Source organism: Gavia stellata, chromosome 8 (genome assembly GCF_030936135.1).
Source record: "Gavia stellata isolate bGavSte3 chromosome 8, bGavSte3.hap2, whole genome shotgun sequence".
NCBI classification, from domain to species: Eukaryota; Metazoa; Chordata; class Aves; order Gaviiformes; family Gaviidae; genus Gavia; species Gavia stellata.
This window is the reverse complement of record NC_082601.1, coordinates 7,562,635-7,590,409: the sequence shown is the minus strand read 5'-3', so window position 1 is coordinate 7,590,409 and position 27,775 is coordinate 7,562,635. Positions and strand designations below refer to the sequence as shown.

The window sequence follows — 27,775 nt, the reverse complement described above, 5'->3', positions numbered from 1 at the left end:
GTTGCAGGAATGAAAATCCACAGATCTGTATGGACCAAGAAAAGAGAGTCCACCTCCCATAGAAGTCAAAGTGCATCTGTCTTAAGGTAAATTTTTCTCTCCTTCTTCTTGGGCAAGGAGGAAGCACACCTTAGATATAAGTACAGCCGGTTAATTATTGTTAGTATAACTGAAATCCTAAGAATCTAATCATTTTTAGTCCAGATCTAATTGGAACAGAAAAAGAAAGAAGAGTAATGCAGTTAAAGTTGTTATACACACAGTTCCCAGCTTCTGCATCTTCCCTGGTGACAAGCTCGCCCTGCTGCTCTGGGTCCTAAGGTTGGTGGTTTCATCCTGGTGGTGGTGGGTTGTCAGCATCCGGAGTCTTTTCCTAGGAGGAATATGAAGTTTATGATAATGGTTTCTTCTTCCTGCAGTGAGGAGGATGATCCTCACATGGGGTCAGTAATTTCCTAACACAGTTTTTAATCCACAGTCATTAGTTTCCTAACGCACTTTTACAACTTACTTTCTTCTTCATTGGTCCATGTTACACCCCTATTTACTGTATATGGTGCCTTTTTTTTAATGTTAGATTTTTTTTTCTTTTTTTTTGCTCCCCAAAACAATGTTGTCCAGCTCCAGTTGTACATTTCTCTAACTGACCCCTAGTGAGTTAGCAGTAGTGGTGGGGTCTCCAGTGCCAGCCTGCACCCCATCATGTGGCATTCCCTGCCTCTGCTTCTCTACACTACATCCTTTGCATGCAGGTGCTGGACAGGCCAACTAAGGTGGGGATCTACTAGCTGGGCTATTCACGGGTACATGGGAACTGATCAGGAATGTGGTAATCAATAGCCTTGGCCACAGTGAGCATGAGATGGTGGAGATTAAGACCCTGAGGGAAGTGAGGAAGGCAAGTAATGGATTAAAGATCCTTCCTTGATCTCTGGAGCATGGACTTTTAGCTTGTTGAGGGAACTAGGGTCCTGTGGGAAGACACCCTGAAGGGCAAGATGATACAGGAAAACGTGATCCAGAAGAAAGTCCCCAAAACCATGCTGTTGGAGAAACTTAGCTTAGGAGTACATACACTATTTTATTCTCTTGCTTTATTGCAGAGTTTGGTGTGAGGCTTTCTGGACGCATAGTGGGAAGCTTCTGCTTTCCTAGCCTGGTGGAAACTGATTGCATATGGAAATAAATAAGGCTATCACGTGGATATGGTGTGTGATCACACATCCGTCATTATCAGGGGAAAATTCTTGGGGCAGCAACTATTGTAACCAGACAAATTTAGATGAATGGAAATGTTGCCTGAGTAATCAGTAATAATATGTATTTGCATGTGTGAAAATTAATGTAGGAAAGCATTTACTTGCTTAGTTTGCCTGTCTAGAATGTTTTATTGGTTTAAGTTAGAATACTTGAGAGAATGGGAAGATGTTGCAGTGAAATCGTTTGGGAAGAGGGATGGGACAATAAAACTAACTGGTCTAATTGATGGAGCTGTTTGAGACCTTTTAAGTAGAAGAATCTGTGACAAACCTGCCAACATTACCTTCTTAGTGACTGGGCTTAGAAGTCCAGGAGATATTTTCCTCCCCTTTATTCTTAAGGGAGTAAAATAGCAACAGTTTAAATTTAGCATACTGTTTTTAGTGTAAGAAAGAATTTAATGTGAATTTTTTAAAAACATGTCCTGAGAACAGTAAATATTCTTTAAAGATACCTACTTTTTTTTTTCATTTGTTTTAAAAACATCTGAAGATTATGCACGTTATTAGCCATATACATGCATTCTGTTTATGCTTTTTGGAACCCACTTTCTGTATCTGCAGTAATATCAAGATTTGATGGAAACTAGAAAACCTTTCTTTATCATCCAAGAAAGAACTTGAGTCATTTAAGGTCAAATTTCAAAGATGAGGAACATCTTGAATTTCTAAACTTTATATTGGACAGACTGTAAGTGGTTTTAACAATTAATATGGATTACATTTTCTTAGCTCCCTTTTCCTCATTGATTTTTGCCATTTGACCAGCCATTTCTGTTTGTATATATAAAATACATGGCTTACTGTTAAAAGGATCTCAAATCAAATTGGCTTTATTTACTTCAGAATATTCTGAATCATGTTTATTACGGTAATCATAAGAAAGGAATAGGCATTTCTAATAGAACACTATTTCCAGGTGGCTTGATTGAATTAAAGAATGCCCACTGGAATGAAAACTCAATTAAGAGCAGTTATTTCAGTATCCTTAGTGGAAGAACCGATTTTTCTTATTTCACAGAACCACCAGTCTGATTTATCTGCAGCTGAGTGTTGTCCATCAGTTGAGGGTGTAGACAGATTTATTAGTGCTGCAGTTCGTGGATGGATATACCAACTTTGCTGTGACCTTTGTAATTCTTTAAAACTGCCTTGGGAGAAGACCAAGAGCTAGATTTCCTTCTGGAAGAGGCCGAGTAGCCTACTCCATTTCTCCAGAAAGCCCCTTCTGTAGCAGTTTATTGTTTCCTTATTGGTGATATTGAATCTCCATGTACTGGTTAATGAACCAGCTGGGACATGCAAATGAGCTGGTTCATATGGAAACAGCTTACTCATATAAAAGCAGCAAAACTAAAAGCCCTTTGAAATCTGTGTTTCAGGAGGATTAGCTCAGTGCTTTTATTCCCCTGCCCCCAAAATCACTCCTTGTTCTGCCTGTCCGGATTACTGTCAAGGGGTTTGGAGTAATTAGATGGGCAGATTTCAGTGTTTTGTCCATTGCCTGTCATGATGTCATCTTCAAAAGTATCCACAGCCTCCATCGTGACCTCCAGGACACTGGAAGTGTCTCCTCAGAGAAGGATTAGTATTTCAGAACTCATGATGAGGCAATCATGACGTTTTACATATGCTTCTGTTGATCAGGTACAGACTGAGTGAAAAAACACTGATTGATTAAAAAATGTGAGCGAAATGGGATAATTTGGATATAAATATCTCATAGCACGTATATATAAGTGTGTATATATATAGTTGACAGGAAAGTTATGCATATTCACACATATGTTCTTTTCCTTTTATTAGATAATGTATGTTTTTTCTTAATCAGATATGCCTTAAAATATGAAGCAAAAAGGGGTATTTGTCTTGGCTTATCTTTTCTCCCATGCAGGCATTCCTGAGTTCGAGCACGCAGGTGTTGAAAGGTTACTTTGATAGCGTCTCCTTTCAGTAACGCCCCGGCAGGACTTGGGACTCATCCGCTCCTTTGATAAAACACTTAGGGCAGCAGCATCTTCTGTCAATATTTAGTAAGTTGTGGGATTTCAGGTGCTATCACGATGAACCTACATAGGACCTAAATTGAACTGCAAGCAGCTTGAGGCAGGATTGGCTTTTTATCTTCTTGAATCGTGTTTGAAGTTGTGGTTGTTCTTTGAAGCATATTTAAATTAATAACCACTGCATTTTCTTGACTATACTGGTAGAGATAATGCAGGATTTCCATTATCCTGGCCTGGTTTTCAATCATTTCTTGGTTACAGGGAGGATGATGAATGAACATCGCCAAGAAATGATATTTGAAGACGTTAGTTTTGCCATGTTGGTGACACAGTGGAACAAAGGTGATTACCAGTGCTGATGTTTAATTTAAAACAGTCTGAAAATTTTGTACTTGACCCCTTTATATCAAGGTGAACCTGAGGCATGCTTAGTTTATTCAGGTTTCACAGGCAGTCATGACGATTGTGTAAGTGTTAGATTTATTTTGCAGGCTAAATGACCATTTTATATATTCACTAGAACCACGCAGGGCTACAAAAGAGAACTCTTTCCAGTTGAATTTTCATGCAAATATCTTTATTTGTAGTGTAAAATATTAGAACAGCTAGGTACTCTTGTGTAAATTAGTAGCACTGTTTATAAATACCTCTGCAATTGAAAGCAGCAGAAGTACCAGATGTGTAATTACATTAGCACAGATATTCTACAGAAAGCTGCTTCTGTGGAACAGAAACAAGCTTAATGTGAAAATCTTTGCTTTTGAGAGCATGTATGCTGTGTACATCATTAACCTGTTAATTAAATCTATTAAGGGCTACATTTTTTGAGGCCTTGTTAAATGATTACTTGTGTATAAGAATGTTTGTTTCTAAAAATCTTCAGTTGCAAAGTGTGGGCTAACTTTGTAAAAGCAGATGCTTAAGTTTGGATGTAAAATACGTGTACAGCATATGTGCATCTGTAACTGTTACTTTTCCACATTACCATTCTTTTACTTCAAAAAATCATAGCATGGTATCTTTTATGGCAACAGTGACCAGATTTCCAAGTTTGAAGTTGTTCATATCTGCTCAGCAAACAGCCCCAGCAGAATACCCTGCACCCTGCCCCATCTCTTAGGGGTTTTCAAAAGAAACATAGATCTATGCTAGTGAAATCATCCTCAGGATGTATATTCTCAGCTGTTTAAACATCTCGAAGGACGTGGTTTTATCCCTTGTGCTGAAACTTATGAAAATGTATGTGAAGATGCACGTTTGTTAGGATTTCAGTGATAGCTGAAGACTATTCAGAAATATGTAACCACTACAAATTCAGAATAACGTGAGCAAAGCATCTGCCGAAAAGGTAGTGAAGATCTACCAGTATTATAAGGCTGACCTCTGAATAATTATAGGGCATGATTTGATGTTTGAATACGTCTATCTTTAAATTATTGAGACTGACGTTCTGTTTTCAGTTTTCTTTACTGCAGCAGTGTAGATATTCAAAAGAAAAAAAAAAAAAAACAAAAAAACCCAAACCCTGTCCCTTCCCCTAAATGTGCTTGATCCCACCCTGGGTCCATGGGTTAGCATTCTGCCCGCTGCAGGACTTGCAATGCTTGGGCTTCTCTTAATGGACTGACACAGATTTATGGCCAAGACTGCTGTACTCTCTTCTCTATTTATCCTTAGAGCGTTACTGGTTTTTGCCCTAGGGAATTGAATTCAACTGGAAAAAGAAAAAACGAAATTAAAAATTAAGAAGAGTAGAAAATTGCTCATTATGTTGTAATTCTTTATTGCTCTGGTTCTAGGTTTTGTTGCTCTCATTTGGGAGGTAGGTTTGGAGAGAAGCACTGCAGCAGAGGGGCTGTTTCTCTGGGTGGGGTGTAGCTGATTGCCATGTCCTGCTCTCCAGCAACTAAATACGTCTAATGTGCTAGTTTAAAAAAACCCAAACAACTAGTTCAAAAGCATCACGGGATAACACAACCTCTTCATAAGATCCCTGGATCTCAGTCTGGCCTGATGCACAGATCTCAGTCTGACAATATTTTGCTTTTGCTCATCTGCAAAATCTGCCTCCAGATGGGATGGGGATTTTTCTTTCTTCACATACCTATCTAGATATGCTATGCTTACTTATATTTTGTAATTCTTGTCACAAGATTCCCAGGATTTTTCTAATCTTAACACCTACAAGTCTGAACAAGGTAATGTGATCATGTGCTCTGAGTGCAAACTCAAGTATTTTAGTTATTCTGTTCTTCTAGACCTTGCAATCAAGAAGCTGAATTTATGATGTGATGGGAGAGTGCATCAATTTGGAAATTAATGTCTTTGTCATTGCTTTCCTTTTACATTAATTCCACCCCCCCACCCCACCCCCCCCAAGTTGGATTTTTGTGAATTGGATTTAGTTATTTAGTTTTTTGGGGGGTTGGTTGTGGGGTTTTTTGTTCAGGTTGTTTTTTTTTTTTTTTTTTTTTGCTGTATGCCTGTCATTCTTCCCTGAAGTAAAAACCACTTGCGTCTTAAAGCCCTTCATCCTGGTTTACACTGTCTGGAAACTTAAGCTCTTTGGCCCTCTTAAATTGATTAGACGCTGCTCAACGCACAGCCATTCCTCCTGCCGGCAGCCTGTGCTCGCAGCGTCTGCTAGACGAGCAGATTGATTTGCTGCTGGAGAACACTTATCATTCCAAAACTTTGGCATAGTTGCTCGTATTGTTTTATTGTTTATTCCTGCACAGCTATTTCCAAGTATTGCAGAGAATTGTGCTTTTCCAAAAAGCTTTTCCTCTAGAATTTGGAGCATTTAAGAAGAGTGTCTAGAGTAAAAGGAAATTTAATTATAAATAATTAAAAGTGGATAATTAAATATGGACTGTAAATTAAAAAAAAAAAGAGAAAATGCCCAGTAAAAGCAGTTTGTATGGTTCTACAATAACCTCTGTCCAGTTTTTATAAAATTGATTGTGCACATATTTAAAAATAGTACCTTTCACATGAATTAATTATGCTATCTGTTGCCAGGGAATTATTATCGTTGGTGTTCTCCATCTATGCAGAAATACTAATTAGTAGCAGTTTGGGCATCATGGGGAATCCTGCCCATTGTATAGTTCTTCTGTAATGGTTATTAAGAATAATGACTGTCTGGCCCATACGGTTGAGAAGGTATTTCTGTGTAAGTACATGGTGTCTATATTTTACCATCTGTCTTTTCTCTTCCAAGAGCTTCAGGCAGCCCCATTTCTGCTCCGGAGCAAGGGGAGTACCCACGGGCGGAGGGGCTGCCTCAGCTGGGGCTCATCAGAGGTCCCACCTGGAGAATACCCCCCCGTAACACATCTGTACCTGTGTGCACACCAGCTCTGCAGCAGGCTGAGGGAGAATTAATGCAATTCCACCATTCGACCCCAGCCAGACTTGGTAGCACCTTGGTGTGCAATTCTGGATTTCGATTCCTTTACCGTGGCGTATTGATCGCTGTAGTAGCTGAAAAAAATATGCTGGCTTCTGTGCTGTAGTGGGTTATAAAATATGTAAGTTGGGAATAGAGTGAAGCTGAGCAGAAAAAATGTAGTTCTCCCTTAAAATGATGTCTGGAGAGGGATGCACACATTTCTGTGATTATGTGCATGTGGAGTAAATTCTGATAATTCAGAAAGGTTTTACAGGTGTGCAGACTGGGGTGTTGTTTCACAACTTCTTCTGTGAAACAACTTTTTTGTGAAAAAAATTATTTAAAAGTTTTGAAAAACAGAAAGTTGCTATTATTTCAATGAACAAATATAATTTAAGAAAGAGTAAGAAAATTAGAAACTGAGTTGTCACAATTCGGAAGAAGGGATGGCAGTATCGTTGGTGTTTGCTAGGTAACGAATTATTGCAGAACTAGTGTAAGAATTCTCTTTGTCTCTTGGAGCTCGAATACCAAGCAGATGTTGAACCGCCGCCAGCGCTTCCCCCGCAGCTGTCCCACCCAGGCCCTATCTCAGAGCAGCGAACCTTTGACAGCGAGTTTCCTCGTGTGGTTCCTTTAGGAGCGCATTGGTGCTGGTCTTGACAGTGTTTGGTGAGGTTTGTTGCGGAGATGTGGATGAGGTGGTCTCTTCCAGAGCCAAGTGTATCACCTCTACGGGGATCCTACCCATTGCTGGTCTATTAGCAGGAAAGTGGAACTGGAGTGAAACCTGGGCTTTGCACGCCAGAAAAATGACTCGGAGTGACTGCCTATGTGAAGGGTGGCGAGGGGAAGCCGATGTATAGAAAAGCAGAAAAATCCTCGTGCAAAGTTTGCTGGTGTTAAACCAGCAATGTAAGGACCTGGATAAAACTGGAGTGGACCTTCTGAATCACCCAGTTCCTACAGGCAAATATGAAATAATCCCATTCCTAAGTATATCAAGCTCCCTTCTGCTTCCCTGCAATTGTCAGAATAGACCTCCTCAACCTCTTACTTGGTTGTGCTTGAAGGGATCTGAGCTTTCCTGTGGGTTGGAGAGAAGATTTAAACTTAACTAGAGAGGAGGCTGGGGATCAGAAGAAGGTATCATGGAGATGGGTGTCCAGTAAGGCCTGTGTATTTCCTCTGGTTCCTCACTGGTAAACTGGGCAGTTTGTGTTGCAAGAGATGGTACGTCACCGATGCTGTATTGATCCTGTGTGTTTTTCACGGGGAAATAACAGCTCCTGTTGGGGAATATAAGCCCCAAAGTTAAGGTGGAGTGACTGAAGAAACATTTTTCAGGTGCATTTTCTATTAAGGTTACATTTACAAACACCTTATAAAGGTTATTATGTTTTAAAAGGAATAATTTTCATAGACATTTAGAATTTTAAAAAGGTCAGAGTTTGATTATAACTATCTATAATCCAGTACGGAGATGTTTTTAATCTCGCATGCAGTATACTACTCATAGTTGTAATCTGCTGATAACATCTATTTATACTTTTTGTTTTTATAGTATACATAAATTTATATACATCATGGCCTCATCTCCTAATGTCAGTTGCTATCAAGGCAAGAAATCTGTTCTCACAAAGCCTCAAAATGTGTCAGATGAGTATTACAGAAATGTTTTGGAATGTGTGGGTTGGTTGTGGGTTTTTGTTTTTTTTAACTAAGAGTTGAAAGAAAAGAATAGTTTTCCCTGGGCTGTCTCCGGGGTGTGGGCACATGATTGAGTAGCTCAGCTAATGCAGTTTACATTAGTGCTTAATATAGAGAAGTCCTGCCTTCAAGTGCCAAGGGGTTAGTAAATCACTGAATTTTCATAAACAGCAGTGTTCATTACATTTTGCTGCAAATGTCTGTCTTGCTGGAGTGTGTCTTGAGTGTTACTGCATGTGGATAATAAGGCAAAAACCTGAAATGTAGAATTGGAACAAACTGCTGCATGGCTATAAGTCACTCAACTTCACTTTTATTCAGATCTAAAATAAGATGAATAACTAAGTTGCTGAATTACTCATTTGTGTAGGTCATGGAAGTTTAAAAAAGTACTGCAGGTATTTAAAATTAATCCCAGGAATTGGAGGAATTTTATATGCCCTGTGTGACACATTGCAATAGTACAATAGTCTTTTATTTTGTATAGCATCTTTCATACAAATTACAGTAGAAGGTGTTTTTCTGAATTGCTGTTAATAATAAATAGCAAAATAATTGAGACACTTCAGTACAGGCAAGGAAGAAAAGCTGTATTTTGGCTGACATGTGGCAGTAGATGCAGGGGAGGCTTACAGGAGGGCTCTTCCAGAAAGCAGAGGAGCAGGCAGTTATGCTAACAACTGCTATACTAATATCACTTTGTAATATAAAATATCTAAACATATCAGGTCTGGTATCCTGGACTCTGTACAGAGCTGGTCCCAAAGATTTTAGTCTGTTTAGTCTGCAAGAAAAGATGTGACTGGACTGAATACACTGACATGGAGAGAGCGTGATATGCAAATGATATGACTTTCATCAGCGTAGTAAGATCTTTGCCCGAATCATTAGAAATTTTTTCCTTGGCATTATATTGAATGTCTTTGCATCATGCTGAAAAACGAATTTAGTGGTGAGAAAACACGTGGTAATGCACATGATCTTTATCAGTTTTGTTCATAATAAATAAATATATATCCAAATCTCATTAAAAATTACGTAATTCTCATATAACTACCTGAAAATTACATAAATCTCATGAAAATTTCTTATGTGATAGGTAGAGTGATGCTGATAACCAATTCTGAGGAAACCAGTTCAATGGAATTAATTTTTTTACTACTGTTCCTAATAGTTACAATTAATTGGTTGTAATACTGTTAGGGATAAAGCTCATGAGTTGTTTGAATCAGTTGTTATCTCGTCTCAGAAATCATAGAATGAGTCGGAGCTTTCCATTTCATATAAACGTGCTCTGGTGGAAAGATGCTGGAATGATATCCAAAGTGGTTATATGACATTTCAAGCAGGAGTATTCAATTAAAGTGGATACTGCATTGATCTTCTGGAGTTACAATCACATCTGGTGGAGTTATTTCTCAGCCAGGCATTAATGAATTCATATGTCTCTGTTACGATATTTGGGGATCTTTGTCTAAGAATTAGTGCATTCTGTTTAAAAACAAATTGTTAGGGTCTAGAACAATTGCTCCTAAATTTGATACTTAAACTGAAAGAAAAAGTGGAGGACTATTCCAGTGGTTGTCCATTAATTTTTCAGTGTTCTTTCACTATCTTATGTATCTGATTTGACTTGGACAATATCTGTTACCTGTTTGAAATAAATTACTAGCACAATACTCTATTTAACTGATTGCTAATCGTGTCCTAAGTTTGCAAATTAGTACATAGCTACAGGGACAGAACAATTGTGGAAGATGCTTATTGTTGAATGAATTCTCGGGTGGTGAAATGGTTGCAATTAAGCTAAATGTCACATTAAACAGAGCATAATTATTGTAGCAATCCTTATTAAGCAGTAACATACTTATTAAGCAGCTCTTATTGGGATTCCTATTTTAGGTTTGATGTTTAGTGATGTTTCATTTTGTCTGTAATATGTAATTATTGCCTGAATAGCCTGCTTGCCTTGTGCTTGTGTGACCTGTGTGTCAAAGAGCAGATGTCACCGTATCCTTTCAGACATAATTATTGCATAATTGTGGGTAGGTCTTGCAGGCAGGAAAAGCAAATCAGTGCACACTACATCAAATAAACTACAATTGCAGTGTTATTGCATACTTTTAATGGCATTAGAGAAGCTGATGGGATGATAGTATGGTACTGTTTCTGTCTGATAAAAGATGGCAAACAGAACAATGTGTAGTTTTTCTTTATTTAGACTGACTTGATTTATTAATGCCTTTCATGTCATTACTACTCGCAGTGTTACAGGTGTCTTGTAAGAGACAGTGGGATGTCTTTTTCTACAGTTTTCCACAAACGAAGACATCCCACTGTCTCTTACTATTTTTGTATAAGTCAAGCAAGTTTTGCTTAACTTCTTATTTTTGGAAATAGTAATTTGATTCGATGTCTCTTTGCTTTGGTTGACTAACGGATTTATTTGCACTATTGCAGGTTTCTTGGTACTTGGCAGATCTCAGCGGTATTTTGTAGTGAAAAACTTTTTTTGGCATGGTAGTAAGTCCTAGTGGACAAAGCCTTACTGTCATAGAGTAATCCAGGTCGGAAAGGACCGTGGGAGGTCATCTGCTTGAACCTCCTGCTCAGAGCAGAGTCAACATTGAATTCACACCAGGTAGCCCAGGGCTTTGTTCAGTCAGATCTTGAAAAACTCCAAGTATGAGATTCTGCTGTCCCTTGGGACACCCTGTTCCAAGGGTTATCCTCATAGTGATGAGGTTTTTCCTTATATGCAGCTGGGAGCTCCCCTGTTTCAACATACATCCACTGTCTCTCATTCTCCCACCCGTGTCCTGCTGTGATGAGACCAAACATCTGTCCAGTATTTGATTAGATTACAATGGGTAGGAGATGGACTATATCTATCCTTTATCTTCATCTTTTTGTACTTTCTATAGACAAAATGAAAATATATTTCATTTTGTTTAGTCTTCTGCTTTAATTACCAGTGGCCTCCCATTCCAGATTAGGAGCTGTAAAGTATCTTTCTGAAATTCTGGCTTTTGATGCCTAAATTCCAGTGGGTTTTTAATAAAATGTAGTTAATATTATTATACACATTGTGCCGAGATGTTTCTTTTAATTGACTCAGATTTATTTCAAGGAAGGTGTAAATTTAACATGACTCTTCTAAAAATAATTAAGTTCTAATTACAAAGCAGACTATTGACTAGGAAGTATTTACGTCCTTCTCCTCATTTAAGCTCCTGAACAGGATATTTAACTAAGCAATGAAACATTGTGGATAAGTTTACTGCTGTGTCCTGAAGAGATCATCAGGGATTTGCATGTAATTTTTAACCTTATTTTTTCATGCTGCTTTTTTTGGTACGCCAAGAGCAGACTACATTTTTAGCAAGTTTGCCAGAGAAGAATTGCAAATTGTGATGTGTCTAATGATAGTGTAATTACTTATGAGTCCTGGCTTACTTTTTTTTTGTAATTTTTCATTCTAAATTCACATCTGACATTAAATAATGGCCACTTCTTGCTACGTCTTCTGCTGCTTCTCTCTCTATCCTGTCAATGTAGGGATTGGTAAATCTGCAGCTATTACGTAGAGTAGTTCACGAGCAACACCCAGAAATGTCTAAGAAGTACTAACGAGACAAGTTCTGTGCAGTAGTGAAAGAGCGGTGGTAGGTTTGGTGAGTGTAATTTGCCCAGTCCTCTGCTACAATTGATTTGTCTTACGCCATGGGGAGTTTTAATGCTATTTTTAATGCTATTTGCTATCCTAAGAAAGTAGTAGTAATTGGTGTAATGTGTTTCAAGCTCCCGTTGATGACTAAAATACTGTTCTGCACTATGCTGAAGTGAAACAATATTAATCTTGAATTTTTGCTTTGAAAACAGGTGGTGAAACCCAAACTTTTCCTGTACTGAAACTTCCACGTCTCAAAAAATTAAACTGCCTTTACTGAACTGATTCGGAGAAACAAATGTTGAAATAAGCGCATGATACAATGGCGTTGCGATGCTTAATCTTCATGCTAGTTACTTTCCTCTGTTAGTAAAAAGCCACCTAGTACTTGAGGTTTGAATTTTGACTTATTTTTAGTGAGATGACAGTATATACATAATCTAATGTCTTGTTTTGAATCTTTTTGGCATTTCACAGAATCACAGAATCATTAAGGTTGGAAGAGACCTATAAGATCTTCAAGTCCAACCATCAACCCAACACCACCATGCCCACTAAACCATGTCCTGCAGTGCCACATCTACATGTTTTTTGAGCACCTCCAGTGATGGTGACTCCACCACCTCCCTGGGCAGCCTGTTCCAATGCTTCACCACTCTCTCAGTAAAGAAATTTGTCCTAATATCCAGCCTAAACCTCCCTCAGCACAACCTGAGGCCATTTCCTCTTGTCCTATCACTTGTCACTTGGGAGAAGAGACCAACACCCACCTCTCTGCAACCCCCTTTCAGGCAGTTGTAGAGAGCGATGAGGTCTCCCCTCAGCCCCCTCTTCTCCAGACTGAACAACCCCAGTTCCCTCAGCCGCTCCTCATCAGACTTGTGCTCCAGACCCCTCACCAGCTTCGTCGCCCTTCTCTGGACACGCTCCAGCACCTCAATGTCCTTCTTGTAGTGAGGGGCCCAAAACTGAACACAGCATTCGAGGTGCGGCCTCACCAGTGCCGAGTACAGGGGCACGATCACCTCCCTACTCCTGCTGCCACACCATTTCTGATACAGACCAGGATGCCGTTGGCCTTCTTGGCCACCTGGGCACACTGCTGGCTCATCTTCAGCCGGCTGTCGATTGACACCCCCAGGTCCTTTTCTGCGGGGGAGCTTTCCAGCCACTCATCCCCAAGTCTGTAGTGTTTCATGGCGTTGTTGTGACCCAAGTGCAGGACCCGGCACTTGGCCTTGTTGAACCTCATACAGTTGGCCTGGGCCCATCGATGCAGCCTGTCCAGATCCCTCTGCAGAGCCTTCCTTGGTGAGCTCTTCCTCCAGCTCTCTCAGTACTCTTTGGTAGATCCCATCCAGCCCCATAGACTTGTGAGTGTCTAAGTGGTGTAGCAGGTCGCTAACCATTTCCCCGTGGATTGTGGGGGCTTCATTCTGCTCCTCGTCCCTGTCTTCCAGCTCGGGGGGCTGGGTACCCAGAGAACAACTGGTCTTACTATTAAAGACTGAGGCAACGAAGGCGTTAAGTACCTCAGCCTTTTCCTCATCCTTTGTCACTGTGTTTCTTTCCGCATCCAGTAAAGGATGAAGATCCTCCTTGGCCCTCTTTTTGTTGTTAATGTATTTGTAGAAACATTTTTGGTCGTCTTTTACAGCAGTCTCCAGGTTAAGTTCTAGTTGGGCTTTGGCCCTTCTAATTTTCTCCCTGCAGTACCTCACAACATCCTTGTAGTCCTCCTGAGTGTCCTGCCCCTTCTTCCAAAGGTCATAAACTCTCTTTTTGAACTGAGTTCCACCCAAAGCTCTCTGTTCAGCCAGGCTGGTGGTCTTCCCCGCTGGCTCGTCTTCCGGGACATGGGGACGGCCTGCCCCTGCACCTTTAAGACTTCCTTCTTGGAGAGTGTCCAGCCTTCCTGGACTCCTTTGCCGTTCAGGAGTGCCTCCCAAGGGACTGTGCCCACCAGGCTCCTCAACAGGCCGAAGTCAGCCCTCTGTATGTCCAAGGTACCAGTTCTGCTGACCCCCCTCCGTACTTCTCTGAGAATCGAAAACTCTTTCATTTCACGATCATTTCAGCCATTATGGGGCTGTTTTTGATTTTTATGTGTGTATTTGGTTTTCTAGTGTAAGCCTGTAACTGATTCCGGTAGTTTTGAAATAAATTTTAAAAAACTTGACTGGAGTAGCATTTCTTAATATAAATCGACCTATTAATTTTAAGTTTATTTTCTGCCTTGAAAAAATACAGAAGATAGGGTGGTTGCGGTGTATTTTCAAGCAACAATTGCATCTGCCATTTTCTTACTGAGTGAAATGGCTTTGTTATGAGGCATTGGAAAGTTTTAAAACTTAGAAACGAGATCAGACTTCCCTGAGACATGATCATCAAAATCCCTTTGATATGTTAAGATTCGGCCTGAGTGCTTTTTCTCTGCCATTTCTCTTCAGTTTGCAAGCAATTTTGTACTTTGTAGCCCTCAGATTATTTTTTTTGTCTCAGTGGATTTTTGTCGAATGATATTGTCACAGAAAAATCTTTCTGTTTAGCCTTGCAAGTCCTCAAATAAGATTCATACGATTACATATATACATTCATGTGCTCCAGAACTAAAAATGACGTTGCTGGGTTTAATTTTGGTTTCATTCCTCTTCCCGAATAACTAGTTTTACCACCTCTTGTAGTGCCACGTGCTGCAAATGGAAACAACTTGCTCGATGTACAGCCCAGGGTAATTCAGAAGTCGATGCACGTGAGGTTCCTTCTCTGCTATTGGGGCTCTGCTCTCAGAGCAGCACCCTGTGGGACCTATCCTGCAGTACATACACTATCATATCAAGTCTGTTCCTCCATTTTGAACTCTTAATAATATGCTCTTATTTTCCTAGTATTTATCCTCACCATTTTACCACCACAGATGATGATTCAGCTGCTTTCCAGTGCAGTTTATGCCATTGACTAATTGCTCTATTAAGACTGTTTTCCTCTTATCTAACTTGATTTTCTTTTCCTATTAGATTATTGTTCCTTTATGATAATTTTTATATTAATTTGTACAAGTGAAATTAAATATTCGTATTTTCTCAGGCTTTGGGATGCATTTTACTACTACAGAAATGTGCCTGGCCTGCCTTTGATTTGAGATGTTGTGGGGCATTTTTTTTTTCCGCAAGTTTCTCTGAGTGGTCTAGTTATGGGAGTACACTGGGAGGAGAAATGACTTGCAGCCTTTAGGAAGCTTTTAAACAATTTTAGGGACCAGCTGGTAGTTATTTACTTTCTAATACATGGGAGGGTATGATTTGGATGCTACTGGGCATCAGGACAGATCCGTGGCAGGAGTACTGCATGGCATTTCTCAACATCCCTTCTTTTCCAGGTCACTGGGGACGGTGTGTAGGTGACTGCGGCTCAGGGGGCATTCGGAGTCGGGCTGTCTGGTGCACCCACGCGGAGGGCTGGACCACGTACCACGCGAACTGCGACCAGAAGGACAAACCCGAAAGCCAGAGGAGGTGCTTTAAAGTCTGCGACTGGCACCTGGAGCTGTTCGAGTGGGAGGTTTCGGGATGGGACAGGTGTGGGCTCGTCTCCTTTGCTGGCGGTGAGGTGGGAGCCGGGGCTTGCGTCACCGCGCAGCACGGGCTGCAGCACCGGACTGTCCGCTGTCTCCAGAAGCTGAACAGAACCATTGTCGCCAACGAAATATGTGAGTATTTCATGCCACAGCCGCCCACTGAGCAAGCCTGCCTGGTGCCCTGCCCGCGGGACTGCATCGTGTCCGAGTTCTCCAGCTGGTCTGAGTGTGGCACAGGCTGTGCCAAGAGCTTACAGCACCGGACGCGGGCGGTCATCGCTCCTCCTCTCTACGGGGGTGCCCCGTGCCCGAATCTGACGGAATCTAGAGCTTGCGGCGCTCCTGCCTGTCCTCTCGGGGAGGAGGAGCACACCTACAGCCTCCGAGTGGGGTCTTGGGGCGAATGCCGGCTGCCCCATCCTAAAGACATCGACTTGGCAGGGAGGACTATGCCGGATTTCGGTTCGGACTCTGGAGAGCGAAGCACGTCTGGACTTCAAGGCTATAAACCCCACCACCATCCTGGGGAGGTGGAGATCGGTTACCAAACCAGGCAGGTCAGGTGTGTAAGGAGCGATGGAAAAAACGCAGTGCTGAGGTAAGGGTGCGTTGTCTTTTATTTCATCCCCAGTGGATTTGTTTGATGGAGTGCTTGCTCTGCGTGGCAGCACCCCAGCGAATGGACTCGTTTTCTTGGGTTTTTAATGCAAATTTTTATGTGCTTTCTTTATGGTCTTTTTTTTATTCAATACCCTTCTTGTAAAGCTAACATATGCTGAATATTTTGCATACTTCTACAGTTTGTGACTGTTTAATTCATTTTATGTTTTTAATAATTCTCTCTTTTTTTTTGTTATTGTTGTTTTGAGGAAATGTCGAGGAAATGGAATTATATATCACTTTGCACTGTTGCTGGGCCCTGGCTGTGGGAGAGGGAGGTTTCATTCTCAGTCATGTACTGCATATATTTGGCAGAAGAGGCTAAAATTGCACCAGCTTAAACTCCTTCATTCTTACAAATCAACACTGGATAAAATAAGTCTGAAAAGTTTGGCCTTGTGAATTTACCAGAAGGTATTTCTTGGAAGGATAGATCAGTGAGCAAACCTGTGATTGTCCTGCTTACTGAGGAGCCTTCCCATCTGGGTGTTTCAGCTCTTGGATGCTGGTACTAGATACATAACTTGCTTTTCTTTCTTGTCCTCATGTGTTTTATCTAACAATTTCTCATAGTCTATGTAGGTTGCTTTGCTGTAATTCAAATGTGAAGGTTAGAGTGATGTGCAACAAATAACGGAAAGATTTATTCTCTCCATTTCTTGCATTTGAATTTAAGCTATCTAAGCTCTCCCATTTGACTTCAGGTTGGATTTGGGCAGGTGCCAGGAGCTATAGATGACTGAGGAATTGACTGAGTTCTGAGAAAGTCAAGATTTCTGGAGAACTTCACATGTTCTGTTTTTCAGGGATACTAGAAGTTCTTGAAAAATCCTACTCCTGAATTTTGCGGAAATCAATCTGCTTCTCAGTAATCTATAGCTCCTGGCATATGCGCAAACTCAAAATGGCAGAGAGAAGGGGTTATTTTATGTCCAATTCGGTACCCCTGTTAATGTCTGCAGTGGTTTTGCACACATACTGAGGTGAAAATATACATTCTAGTCTTTTTCTTACCCCCTCCTTTTATACCTGTAGCAAAGTACAGATATTTTATTGATTGGAAAAAAGTCAAGCTTTGTGAACTGTTCCGGCAGTTTCTAACATCTTGACTTTATTACTTGTCTCTAAATATATGCTGATTCTAAATATACAGATTTTATGCTCATGTAGCTGCTTGACTTTAATGGAGTCACTTGTGATTTATGCCACCGCGTGACCAGCAGCAGGTTTATGTCTGCTAACACTTGTTAGCTGTTCTTCTGCCTCTTGTATCTCATTCCTTATCAGAGGCTCGGGGAAGGGGATCCTGACTTCGTTAAAATTTCACTCACTCTGCCCTCACATGCTCACTGCTATATTTGCTGTGAGAATGGGGAATGGAAGACACTGTTTCTATATATGTTTTCTCTTTGTTGTGCTACTGTGTAAGTTATACATTGAATTGCTGGATGACAGTGCAGAGGGTCCCGGGAGCTTTAGTTTTAGTAACTCTACCCATTGTCGAACTGTCTTCTTCGTTGCTCCTTTCTGGTTTTTTTTGCTGATCTAGCCCCCTTTTTGGGAGAGTACAGCTCCATTAGCTGCTTCCTGGCAGACTTTTTCTGCTGACTTTTTTCTGTCTCGGGTTTACTGCAGAGAGCTGAGCCTGACCCATCCCTTACACTGAACTCCAAATGCAAGAGGAAAGCCCATTGATTGAATGGAGGACAAAAGGTCATGTCCTGTTCCAGTGTCTAGAGAGTCACACACTTTTCCTTTCTCCTTTTGGACCTAAAACCCAAACCTAAAAATCCAGCCTAAAATCCAATCAGTGTTTAACTCCTGGGCTGGAGTGTCACTGATACCAAATACCCCTGCCAGCGACTCCCTTTTAGCATCCCCCGGTAATGTCCTCCTCGTTTTGCTGTGCAGCATATTTGCTGCCATTCTTCTGAAGAATGGACCCGATCTTGCAGATGTTGCTTTACAAGAGCGATGCTATTTTGGCTACTGATAAAGAAGAGTACACCCATTTGCATAACCCTGTAGCGGGTTTGGCGGGCAGCCAAGCGCCTGCTGTAAAACTGGAAAGAAGCGCCTTACTTCTGCTTTTTCATTTTCCTGGCCGAGGTTTCCTATTTTGACTAACACTGTCGAGTAAGTACCAATGAGAGATACAAATTAAATTTCTGGAAAGCTGAGGCAAGAGAGATGTATATCCCAAGACGTGCTTTAACGGGGGGCTATGAGCTGCTGGTCTGCCCGGGCTTTGCCACCGCCCTGCCTCCCGCCGCTGCCTGATTCTTGCAGGGAAAGCGGCAGATAACGGGGAGCGCTCAGCTAACCACCCCTGACTAACCAGTCAGGGGTTCAACCGAAGGCCACGTGAGGAGGGAACCGTACGCTCAGCTCGCCTCCTTATTTATAATGCCATGGCAAAGACGCCTCATTTACTGTCAAGGTCGTTTAATCTACTGGTGTCTAATCTCAGGGCTGCGGAGCAGCCAGTGAGCAGCAGCAGCCGCTGTGCTCACTGATGGGAGAGGGTACCGGCCATGCTCCTCGGCGTGAAAGAGCAGTTTTTTGCCAAAAATTGGATTTTGGTGGGCTTGGGTACAAGCTGGTTTTTCAAGACTAAAAGATTGAATGCGCTCACTTCTTACAGATGCCGGATTGCTGGCAGGACATTCGTTTTGGCCTCTTCACTAACAAATTTGCGATTGATGGGAGTGGCAGATGGGGTGTCCTTTCTCTTGTGAAATAGGTAGCAGTGGTGGGAAATGTGCCTGATACTTGTTTTCAGTTTTTCACAGGTGCTTAAGTTATGCCATTGAACCCTGCAAAAAGGTTCCTTTGGTTTTACAGTGAACCCTCAGGCAGGAGCTGAAGAGTCCTTTGCATTATAAGGAAAATTTTTTTTTCGTTTAAATAATTGGTCCTACAAAGATCTGTGTGTCTGTACCGGCCTTAAAGGTGCAAGCAAAAATCCTAGGAATTTTCAAGGTAAAAACCGTGAACAGAAATTTCTTGGAGAGGAGCACAAGCGTGTGGAAGACTGGACGTGCTGTATCAGGGAAACAGAGCTGGGGAATGTTTCTGATGAAATATTGGAGGTTCTACATTTATCAAAATGGAAGGAAAAGGGAGAAGGGAAGAGGAAAGGGTGAGACAGACCTTTTTGAAAACACTTGAAGACAATTGAACAGCAGAACATCAATAGACCTTGGGACAGGTTCATTTCTGCTCAGAAACAATTTTGATATAGAAACTTTATATTTGTGAAAATAAAAGGAATAACATCAAAATAGAATGATTTTATGGATCTGAGTTCAAGCTTTTTAAAAAGTGGGAATTTTTTTTTCATACTATTTCAGATAGAATTCAGATTTCATTCTATTTCAGAAAAAAGTTTTAGTTTTGCATTAAATCTCATATTCAGTAACAAATTCAAACATAAGTACTTCTATGCATTAAAAAAGGATAAAGTCTCTGAAAAAGCTGCAAGAAATGAATGTGCTAGAACTTCTGCTGTTTTTGGTTTTCTGTCTTGTCACAGTTGTACCAATCTACTGAATAGTGAGACAAAGGCACTTGTGTTCCCTTTTTTTAAAAAAAAAAAAGTTATTTAGGTTAGACACTAAATTGTAGTTTAGTGAAATCAGTGCCCATAGCTAGACATTGAAATCCTAAATAAATTTAACCTGATTTTCTAACCTGATGTGTGTGCTCACTAAGCATACTGAGAAGTTAAAGTCAGGAGCAAACAGTTTTAGGGGGTTTTTTATTATTATTATTTGGATTAGGAGTCTTTTTAGGTAGGTATTTCTTAAACTCTTCCTTCTACATTTAAGTTGACAACAATGATATAATAGAGTTGGATTTGGTTTTGTGTTTACTTTGCCTTTGTAAGTGAAAAATCAGGTCAAACTCAGTCAAGGGATAACCCACCCGTCAAGGATGAGGTAGAGCAGCATTCAGCTCTTTTGTTTGCCTCTGTAATTTGAATTTCCATTATCCATTTCCTAGTGGATTGTGCTTAACCACTGTGCTGTTGTACCTTTTTAGGAAAAATTATTTGCCGTTTCTAGTGTTGACATTCTTCTGTTCTCTGGATGAATACAAAATTTTGCAGTCCGGAGGTGGAAATGCTGTGCTGGAATATGCTATTTGATGGTTATGATTCTGATCTGGGAGAGGAGATGTGTGTTCGTATTCCTCCCAGATGTAGGAATTGAGCCTCCATGCTCAGGCTTGAAAACAAATCCCTGAGCTATTGGCTAAGAAGAAGATTTTATTTTCTGGTGTTCTTTTAAAAAGTTTTGTCTCTCATTTCCTTTGCTTTTATTAAAAGCACAGGAAACACAGGGACAGTGACTGCTTTTTTCATTTCAATAACATTTTAGAAATAGCGTCCAGTAATAATTGGGCTTTTTCCTTCTGTTTTCAAATTGTGCTGAAAGCCAGCTGCTTCTGTAGCCCTAAGATTTCAATGTCTGCCTAGGTAGCACAAATGTAAGCCAGCATTTAGTTTTAATTGAAACAGAGGATCTGGTGCATTAAGTTTTGGAGACACCAGAACTTAGACATCTTAGACACCAAAGCCCTGTCTTTGTTTGGATTATAGGTCTCCCAGCTCCCTTTCCCTTTGGTCAGTTGTATGGCAGGCAAATATTCCCCGTCTTCCTTACCACCCTGGTGCAGAAGGGGCTTGTGTTTCTTCTGCCAAAGAAGCCTTTGCTGCACAGATTAAATATATGATATCGCCGATATCCAAAATAGCCCTGGCAGCCCTTGAAGACCCTAAAATACATTACAAATCTGTGAAAGTATGCCTGTTAACATTGATTGCTAGTTTCCTAAGTGAAAAAAGTGTTCGGATGCTGTTAGAAACATGGCAAGGCTGTGTCCGTTATTAGACCCTAATATTAGTAGCCAACTGCAAAGAGCAGGTAGTGTTTATTCCAGTAGCCTGTAAGGTTGGGTCATTGGTTACACAACAGGAGACGATGTTAGAAAAAGGGAAAAAATGAAAATGTGTTGTTGTTATCAGCGTAGCTTATCTCGCTTCAGGATTTTCTTGCTCTGCAGCGCGTGGATTCGAGCATGCGTTCCCCGGTCAGGCTTGACGCTTCTCAGGAGCCTTTCTGAGCTGTTGGGGGGGAACCTGGCTGCTGGGGCGGTACCCTGTCCTCCTGGTGCTGCCTGGTGCAGCAGCATGGGCATGGTGATAGCTTCTTAATGTGTCAAATTATTTTGGAGATGAGCCTTTCAGTATCAAAGGTTCAACAGTAACCACCTGTCTCATCCTCAGGAAATGCATTCACCTTTCATTCTGAATGCAGTGATACGGTTAGGAAAGGAAACCAGGGATAATTTCTGTGCTGTGCCCAACCTGTTTTAATGATGCACTGCTCCTGGATGGCCCCGCTCCTTTTTCCTGCTGATAGACGTGTTTCCACTCATTTCATTGCGGTGGATGTGATGGCTGTGTGACTGTCAGGCATGTAGCACAGATGAACTGAGCTGTTGGAAAATCTGTTTTTTGGTGAGTTACTTTTTGTCCAGAACAGAAAGGTGGTGTGGTTCAGCCTGGAGCTGCACAATTACTGTATCTCCTGGGGGAGAGTGTGGCTGGAGCTGGAGGAGAAGAGCAGCGCTGCTCGGTTGGCAGCAGCCTGCAGTTACACAGTCACGGGGGACGTGGAGCTGCACAGCGGGAGTGGTACGCGGGGCCACTTTTCCTCCTCCTCTTCTTGCTTTTCTGCTTGTAGCTCCAGGACTGTGAAAGTGTAAAAGAGGCGTAAGTAGGTTTCCTTTGGTTTAGTGGTTTTTTTTTTTTATACGTGGTTTATTCCCCTGCAGTGCACAAGAGAGTAAGAGGACTCTCTGCCACTTGAGTGAGTTAGGCTTCGTGCTGCTGCTGGCTGCTGACTAACCGATCCATCTTACATCGCAGGCAACGTAACATAGGTTGTGAAACAATTCCTGTCATCTTACGGTATCAATCCAAGCATGTAACACAGAAAAAAGCATCAATCACATAAGTACCCTACTATATCACAGTTACTAGATTGACTCCCAAGAGGGAGATCTAACCTGATACGTTAATACATGGAAAGTTAGTTTAAAAACAAGGCTTACGTAGTATCTCCCATCCCCAAGACCTCCTTCCTCTCCCTGCCGGTTCGGATACAGCCACAGCAGCACAAATACATGTCTGGTTTGCAGCCTCAGATCAGCGAGTGTCTCGCACATCTAGACTTTATCTGTATTAGCTTGTCCTAAATACATCTGCGACATGAAAGACCGTGTCTGAATTTCATGCAAAAGCATGTTTTTACATTTGTCTTTGTGTTGCTCTGTGTCACAATTAATTTGACTTTGAGGCTGTGAATGAGTAGGTTCAAGTTAATTAGATTCCCTTTCTGTTAGGCGGTTGCATGTAATTCTCCCTCAAAAACATCTACTCGAGCAGAAGGATGGAAATTGCCAGCTCCATGTCTCGTTCACCTTAAGGTCAACGAAGTTAGCTCTTTAGCCTCTTGTAGTAGGAGCGGTGGAGGCATTTTCAGGGAAAGAAACAGCTATTCAGCCTTTGCATACTTCAAAGGCTTTTGCAAATAGCAAGGATGATCGCTGGGTAGAGATGTCTTTTGCGGCCAGAGTGTCAGCGTAGGTTAGAATCCATTAGGAGAGGTATTGTAGGTATTGTCTCGCTAAGAATTGGGGCTAGCAATATTAATTTTAAAGAAGACCCCAAAGCAGATTTTTAAAGGCTTCATTTTGTTTGGTATTTCATTAAAGATCAGGCCAGACTTCAATCTCCTTTCCAGTGGTGCAACCCCAAAAATGGATTTGTTTTTTCATACTGGTATCTGAATGTGAAGTTTTGATCACTCTTCAAAATGTGAGATCAGTTACCCTCCATGCTGTGTTCTTAGATAAAGTCTAGTTTTCCAGTACAATCAGTTAGGGCAGTGATTTGTATGTGCTACTATTTTATCTACTCAAACTCTTGTTTCTTGTTAATGTTGTGGCATGGGTGGCTCACCTGATAACTGTTGAAAAAGTATTAAAAGGGAAATAAAGTTACCATTCATGTGACTCCACCTAACCTCATGTTCCAGACAAGACTCAAAATCCCTGGGTTAGTAACTGCAGATATAACGATTATTGCTCTTCAGTCCCTGGTTCAATAGTATTGACATTACGTTCCAGACACAGCTTTGCAATCAGTTGCATTTGACATGTAATAGAAGCATAAGAAATCTTTCTGAGTTGTAAGAAAAAGTAATTTTATTTTGAGGGGGCTGTATCACAGGCTGTTTCTACTTTATGAAGTTGTTAAAATAAACCTCAGTAAATTCATCCTCACAGCACCTGTGAGATTAATGAGGTTTATTCTGGGTGAAGAAACTGAGACAAGAAGTTGTTACACTTTTTTGTTTTTTTGGTTTTTTTACTTTGAAGTATAAATGTAAGCCACTAAATGCTGTATTTTGCTGGTAGTTGAGGGTCTAGTCAAACTTGATCATATATCAGTGGGAATATTCCTATTGACCTTTGTGAAAATGGAACCAATTTCTAGACTGGAGGAGAAGTAAGTGAATGTCCTTTATCTTCTCTGCTCCCCCTATGAGACTGCCCTGCAGTCCTGAGATGATTGTCCCAGTCTATTTTCTTTCAAGAAAGTTAGGTTAGTCAAACTGTGCTATCAGTAATACCAAGTGAGGTAATGGCTGGTTCCCTGGCAGCAGCTCTGGATTTCACACCTTTTAAGTGTACACGTATTTGCTCCTTACAGTTGGCAAAAGCCTGACTGTGAGCAACTGGAGGCTGGAGAAGACAAATTTAGAGAGAGTTCACACTGAGTTCATGTATGGTCTTAATTTCAGAGACTGATTTACATCATCAGTATAACACTAGGCAGAAATTCTTGGTTCCTTTTGTCCTGGTGACTCCTTTTTCCTGGGTTTCATCTTTTTTTCCCCTGTCCCATTCTTTGTGTTGCTCCAGCGACATCTCTGCTCGTATGTACGTCAGTCTTCTTTTGGTGTATCCTTTCCCGCCTTGTCACCTCAGCTCTCTAAGGTTTTTGAGAGACAAAAAAGATTTTTCTCCCATTCTGGGAGATGAGTGGTGGCTTTGCGGCTGATCTCCGGCTGGGGTGAGGTGAAGCAGAAGCAGCCGTGCTTTGCAGGGTCCCTCCCAGGGCACGCTGGGCAGGAGAGCCATCAACTGGCTGAGACAGAAGCAGAGGAGCAAGGAAGAACCGTGGTCTTAGTCTGGAGATTTGTCTCCTCCCAGAAGTATTTGATACATTTACCTTACTTTTCTATATTGTGAAAAGCTATAGTAAGGTTAGGATTTTATTTCATTCTGGGACTTTGTATCTTGATATCAAACCTTGACGGTTGGCAGCTCTTCGAATTTGGTTTTCCATTGCACTGGGCCTTGTGTGGTGTCTTGATGTGTTACAGAATGAATGAGGATCATGTCCTAATGTCAGCAGAGGTAACTGAGTCCCAAAATACAGCCACAGTTGCAGCCTTCTCAGGGTCTCCTGTGGTTCGTCAGGTTTGAAAACCCTCTGACTTTATTTGACAGCATTTGTTTTGATAACAGCCCCACAGAACCAACACCTGTCTTATTAGTATGCGACTAATTATTTCGTAAAAGAGCAGAGTTGCTCAGCAGGATGTACTGACACCTGGATGGATGGATGGACGGCAGACAGCTAGTCCTGTGCGTGTCGTGATGGGAATGGTTACCAGTGTCAGTATTTCTCTTGGGCTTGGCTTTTATTTTCCGTCCTGGATAAACTGTGCAATTCTAACTGCAAAGGAGCAAATATAGTACCTTTTGCATCTGTTTTAATTTGAAATGAATGAGGTATATTATTTGCAAAGTGCTCAGCATGCAAGATTGCACCCAGAACTCCCTGGAAATGCATTATGTGCACTGCGTTACAGCTCCTCTTACTTTCATTGTATTGGTGTTGATGCAGGTCTTCTGATTGACCCCAAATGACCATGGATTTAATCTTTTGGGATTTGGCTTGGGGAAAAAAAAAAATTATTAAGCAAGACCTCCTCAGCTGTTTTTCTGTGTTCTTATCGCAGCCTTTGTGTGCAAGATCCTGTGCCATTGACCTTCAAGTCCTGTGTCATCGCTAAAGACTGTGAAATGTCCGCGTGGTCCGCATGGAGTGCCTGCTCGCAGACCTGTGGCTGGGGAGATCTCACCCCGGGCTTTCGGAGCCGGCACCGCAACGTGCGGAGCGTGGCGCTGGGCGCCGGGAAGCCCTGCCCAGAGCTGGAAGAGAGGGAAGTGTGCAGCGCGGGAGGGAAAGAGCTGCTGCAGCCTTGCCCCAGGTATAGCGAGTGCTTTCAGCTCAGTTTTTGGAAGTAAAGAAGCCCCTGTGTGATGACTGTCTTGTGCAAAGCAAATCTTCCTTGCTCAGTGTCTGTGCGTGGAGAGGGTTACATGTCTTACTTTCTCTCTGTGTCTAAAAGATCATTGATTTGATCATTGTTAACTATGATTAGTGGTATTATTTATTGTTAGTGATATTCTTGTAATTGTTGCTATTATCGTTATTGCTATTACAATAATTACACTTATATAGAGAAATAAATTTAAATTATACCCGCTACAGTTTATATTTTCATATTTTAAAAATTGAGAGCAGATACTCTTGTTCTCTGAAGGGCCTTTCATACTGATTGCTGTTTCGGAGAATTTCCTCAGCTGCGCAGAGACTGGGCAGCTTTCCATGGCTGTGCTTTTATTGGCTTTGAAATTGTAATTTTTACATAAGATTTAACGATTCCCCTTCATCTCCCCATAAAAAAATCCCAGTCATCCTTGAAGAAAAGGGGAACTGATCAGACGTAATAGCTTGGACTTCTCTCGGCTTCCCTCCGAGTACTTCTTGAAATGGGAAACTTTGCAGTCCCTGAGTGCTTGCTTGGTTTATGGCAATCTTTGTTCTGGCAGGAAGTGAGGATCTCGCCTTTCTGATCTGCAAATCCACGCCGTTATGCTTGGCCAGGCTAGCATAGGGGGTTGCTAGTTTGCTTTGCAAAGGAAATAAAATACTGCTTAATTTTTCATGTGACATGTTCTGAGATTGACTGTAAAATGCTTCAAGATTTGATAAAATTTTATATGCGTGCAGACAAATCTCCCTGTCTGTGAATGAGTATGTTTAATAGGAGGTCTCTTCAGTGCTCGAGTCATGAGTTTCTGGGGCTTTGCCAGGTACTCGCAAAACCTTTGATAAAGCCCTTGCAAGATGCATTTCTTAGGAAGGCATAACCTGCAAAAGTGTCTGTATATCATTGGGTTCATTCAAAATCAAATGCTGATCATTTTTATGCACCCTGCTAGCAGAAGAGAGGAAGTATAAAAAAAATATTCTGTTGCTTGATTACATCCTACAAAAAGGCTCTCACAGACTGATTTTTGCTCCTGCCTAAATGCACATCAATTTCAAAGACAATAGATTAACACATTGTCTCGCTGATTTTGTCTAGGAGCATGGGTGCAGGTGACACCTGACTGGGGTAGACCGGCTGGTAGTTAATCAGGGAGTGAACAGACACGTGTCTGTCCCTAGTTTCTCGGTTCTTCTACTTTTTGACGTTGTACCATATTAAAGTGCAAATGATTGTAGCTTGCTTGGTGTAGAGCCAGGAGAGCCCAAAAGGTGAGAACCTGCATAACACCGATAATTTTCTGGAGGTGCCACTCTTGCTGTAGAAGAAAACCTGTTGTTCTTTTGGTATATCGCTGCTATGCCCAGGTTTTCATAAGCCTGTGAACTCTTAAACCTTCCCCACCCTGCCCTACCTGCACACCTTCAGTCTTTCAGGCAACATGTCTGGTGAAGTATCTGCATGAGCTAGGATAAACTGCCTAATGAGCTAGCCCAGAAAAATAATGTTAGACTTACAGGTTAATAGAGCCACTTAACTAAAAATACTGCAAAAAAAATTATATAAAATCTCTGGTATTTAGTTAAATGTTATTTCTTGGAATGCAATATCTCAAAATGCAGGTGGTAGGCTGTGACCTTCTCGCACGACGCAGGGCTGAGGAGAATTTTACAGTAGCGCCTGGTTAGTAGACTTTGATTTGGCCATCCAATACTGCAGAAATGAGCAGGAACGAAAAGCCATAACGTTGCAGTATGTGCTGCGGCTCTGCCAGACGTAAGGCTGTGGGGGCCAGTATTTTGTATTAGTGAACAGAAGTCAAACATTTTAAAGTATATTATTTAAGTGTCAGGAGCTGGTAAAAGATGTTATGGGCCCATGTTATAGTTCATAGCCTGGTGAATTGGTGATGGTGTTTGGGAATTGGTGACTGAGAATACTGGAAGTACTTCAGACTGGAAAGCAGTAGCTTTCAGCCATAGAGGGATGTAGTGTTAATCCCTATGAAGTAATATTAAGTAGTCTTTGATGCTCCTGTTCTCCTTAATTGAGCATATTGTCTTTGCAGTGTAATACCTAG

The 27,775-nt window shown here is 41.3% G+C and overlaps 1 protein-coding gene across 1 annotated transcript in view; it reads left to right on the top strand.

Moving 5' to 3' along the window:
• THSD7B (thrombospondin type 1 domain containing 7B) overlaps positions 1–27,775 on the top strand; it is a 270,835-nt gene that overhangs the window by 39,229 nt on the left and 203,831 nt on the right. The window contains exons 2-3 of the mRNA XM_059820303.1: positions 15,419–16,214; positions 25,378–25,629. Of these exons, the coding sequence (XP_059676286.1) occupies positions 15,419–16,214; positions 25,378–25,629 (1,048 nt within the window). The remainder of the gene's footprint in view (positions 1–15,418; positions 16,215–25,377; positions 25,630–27,775) is intronic.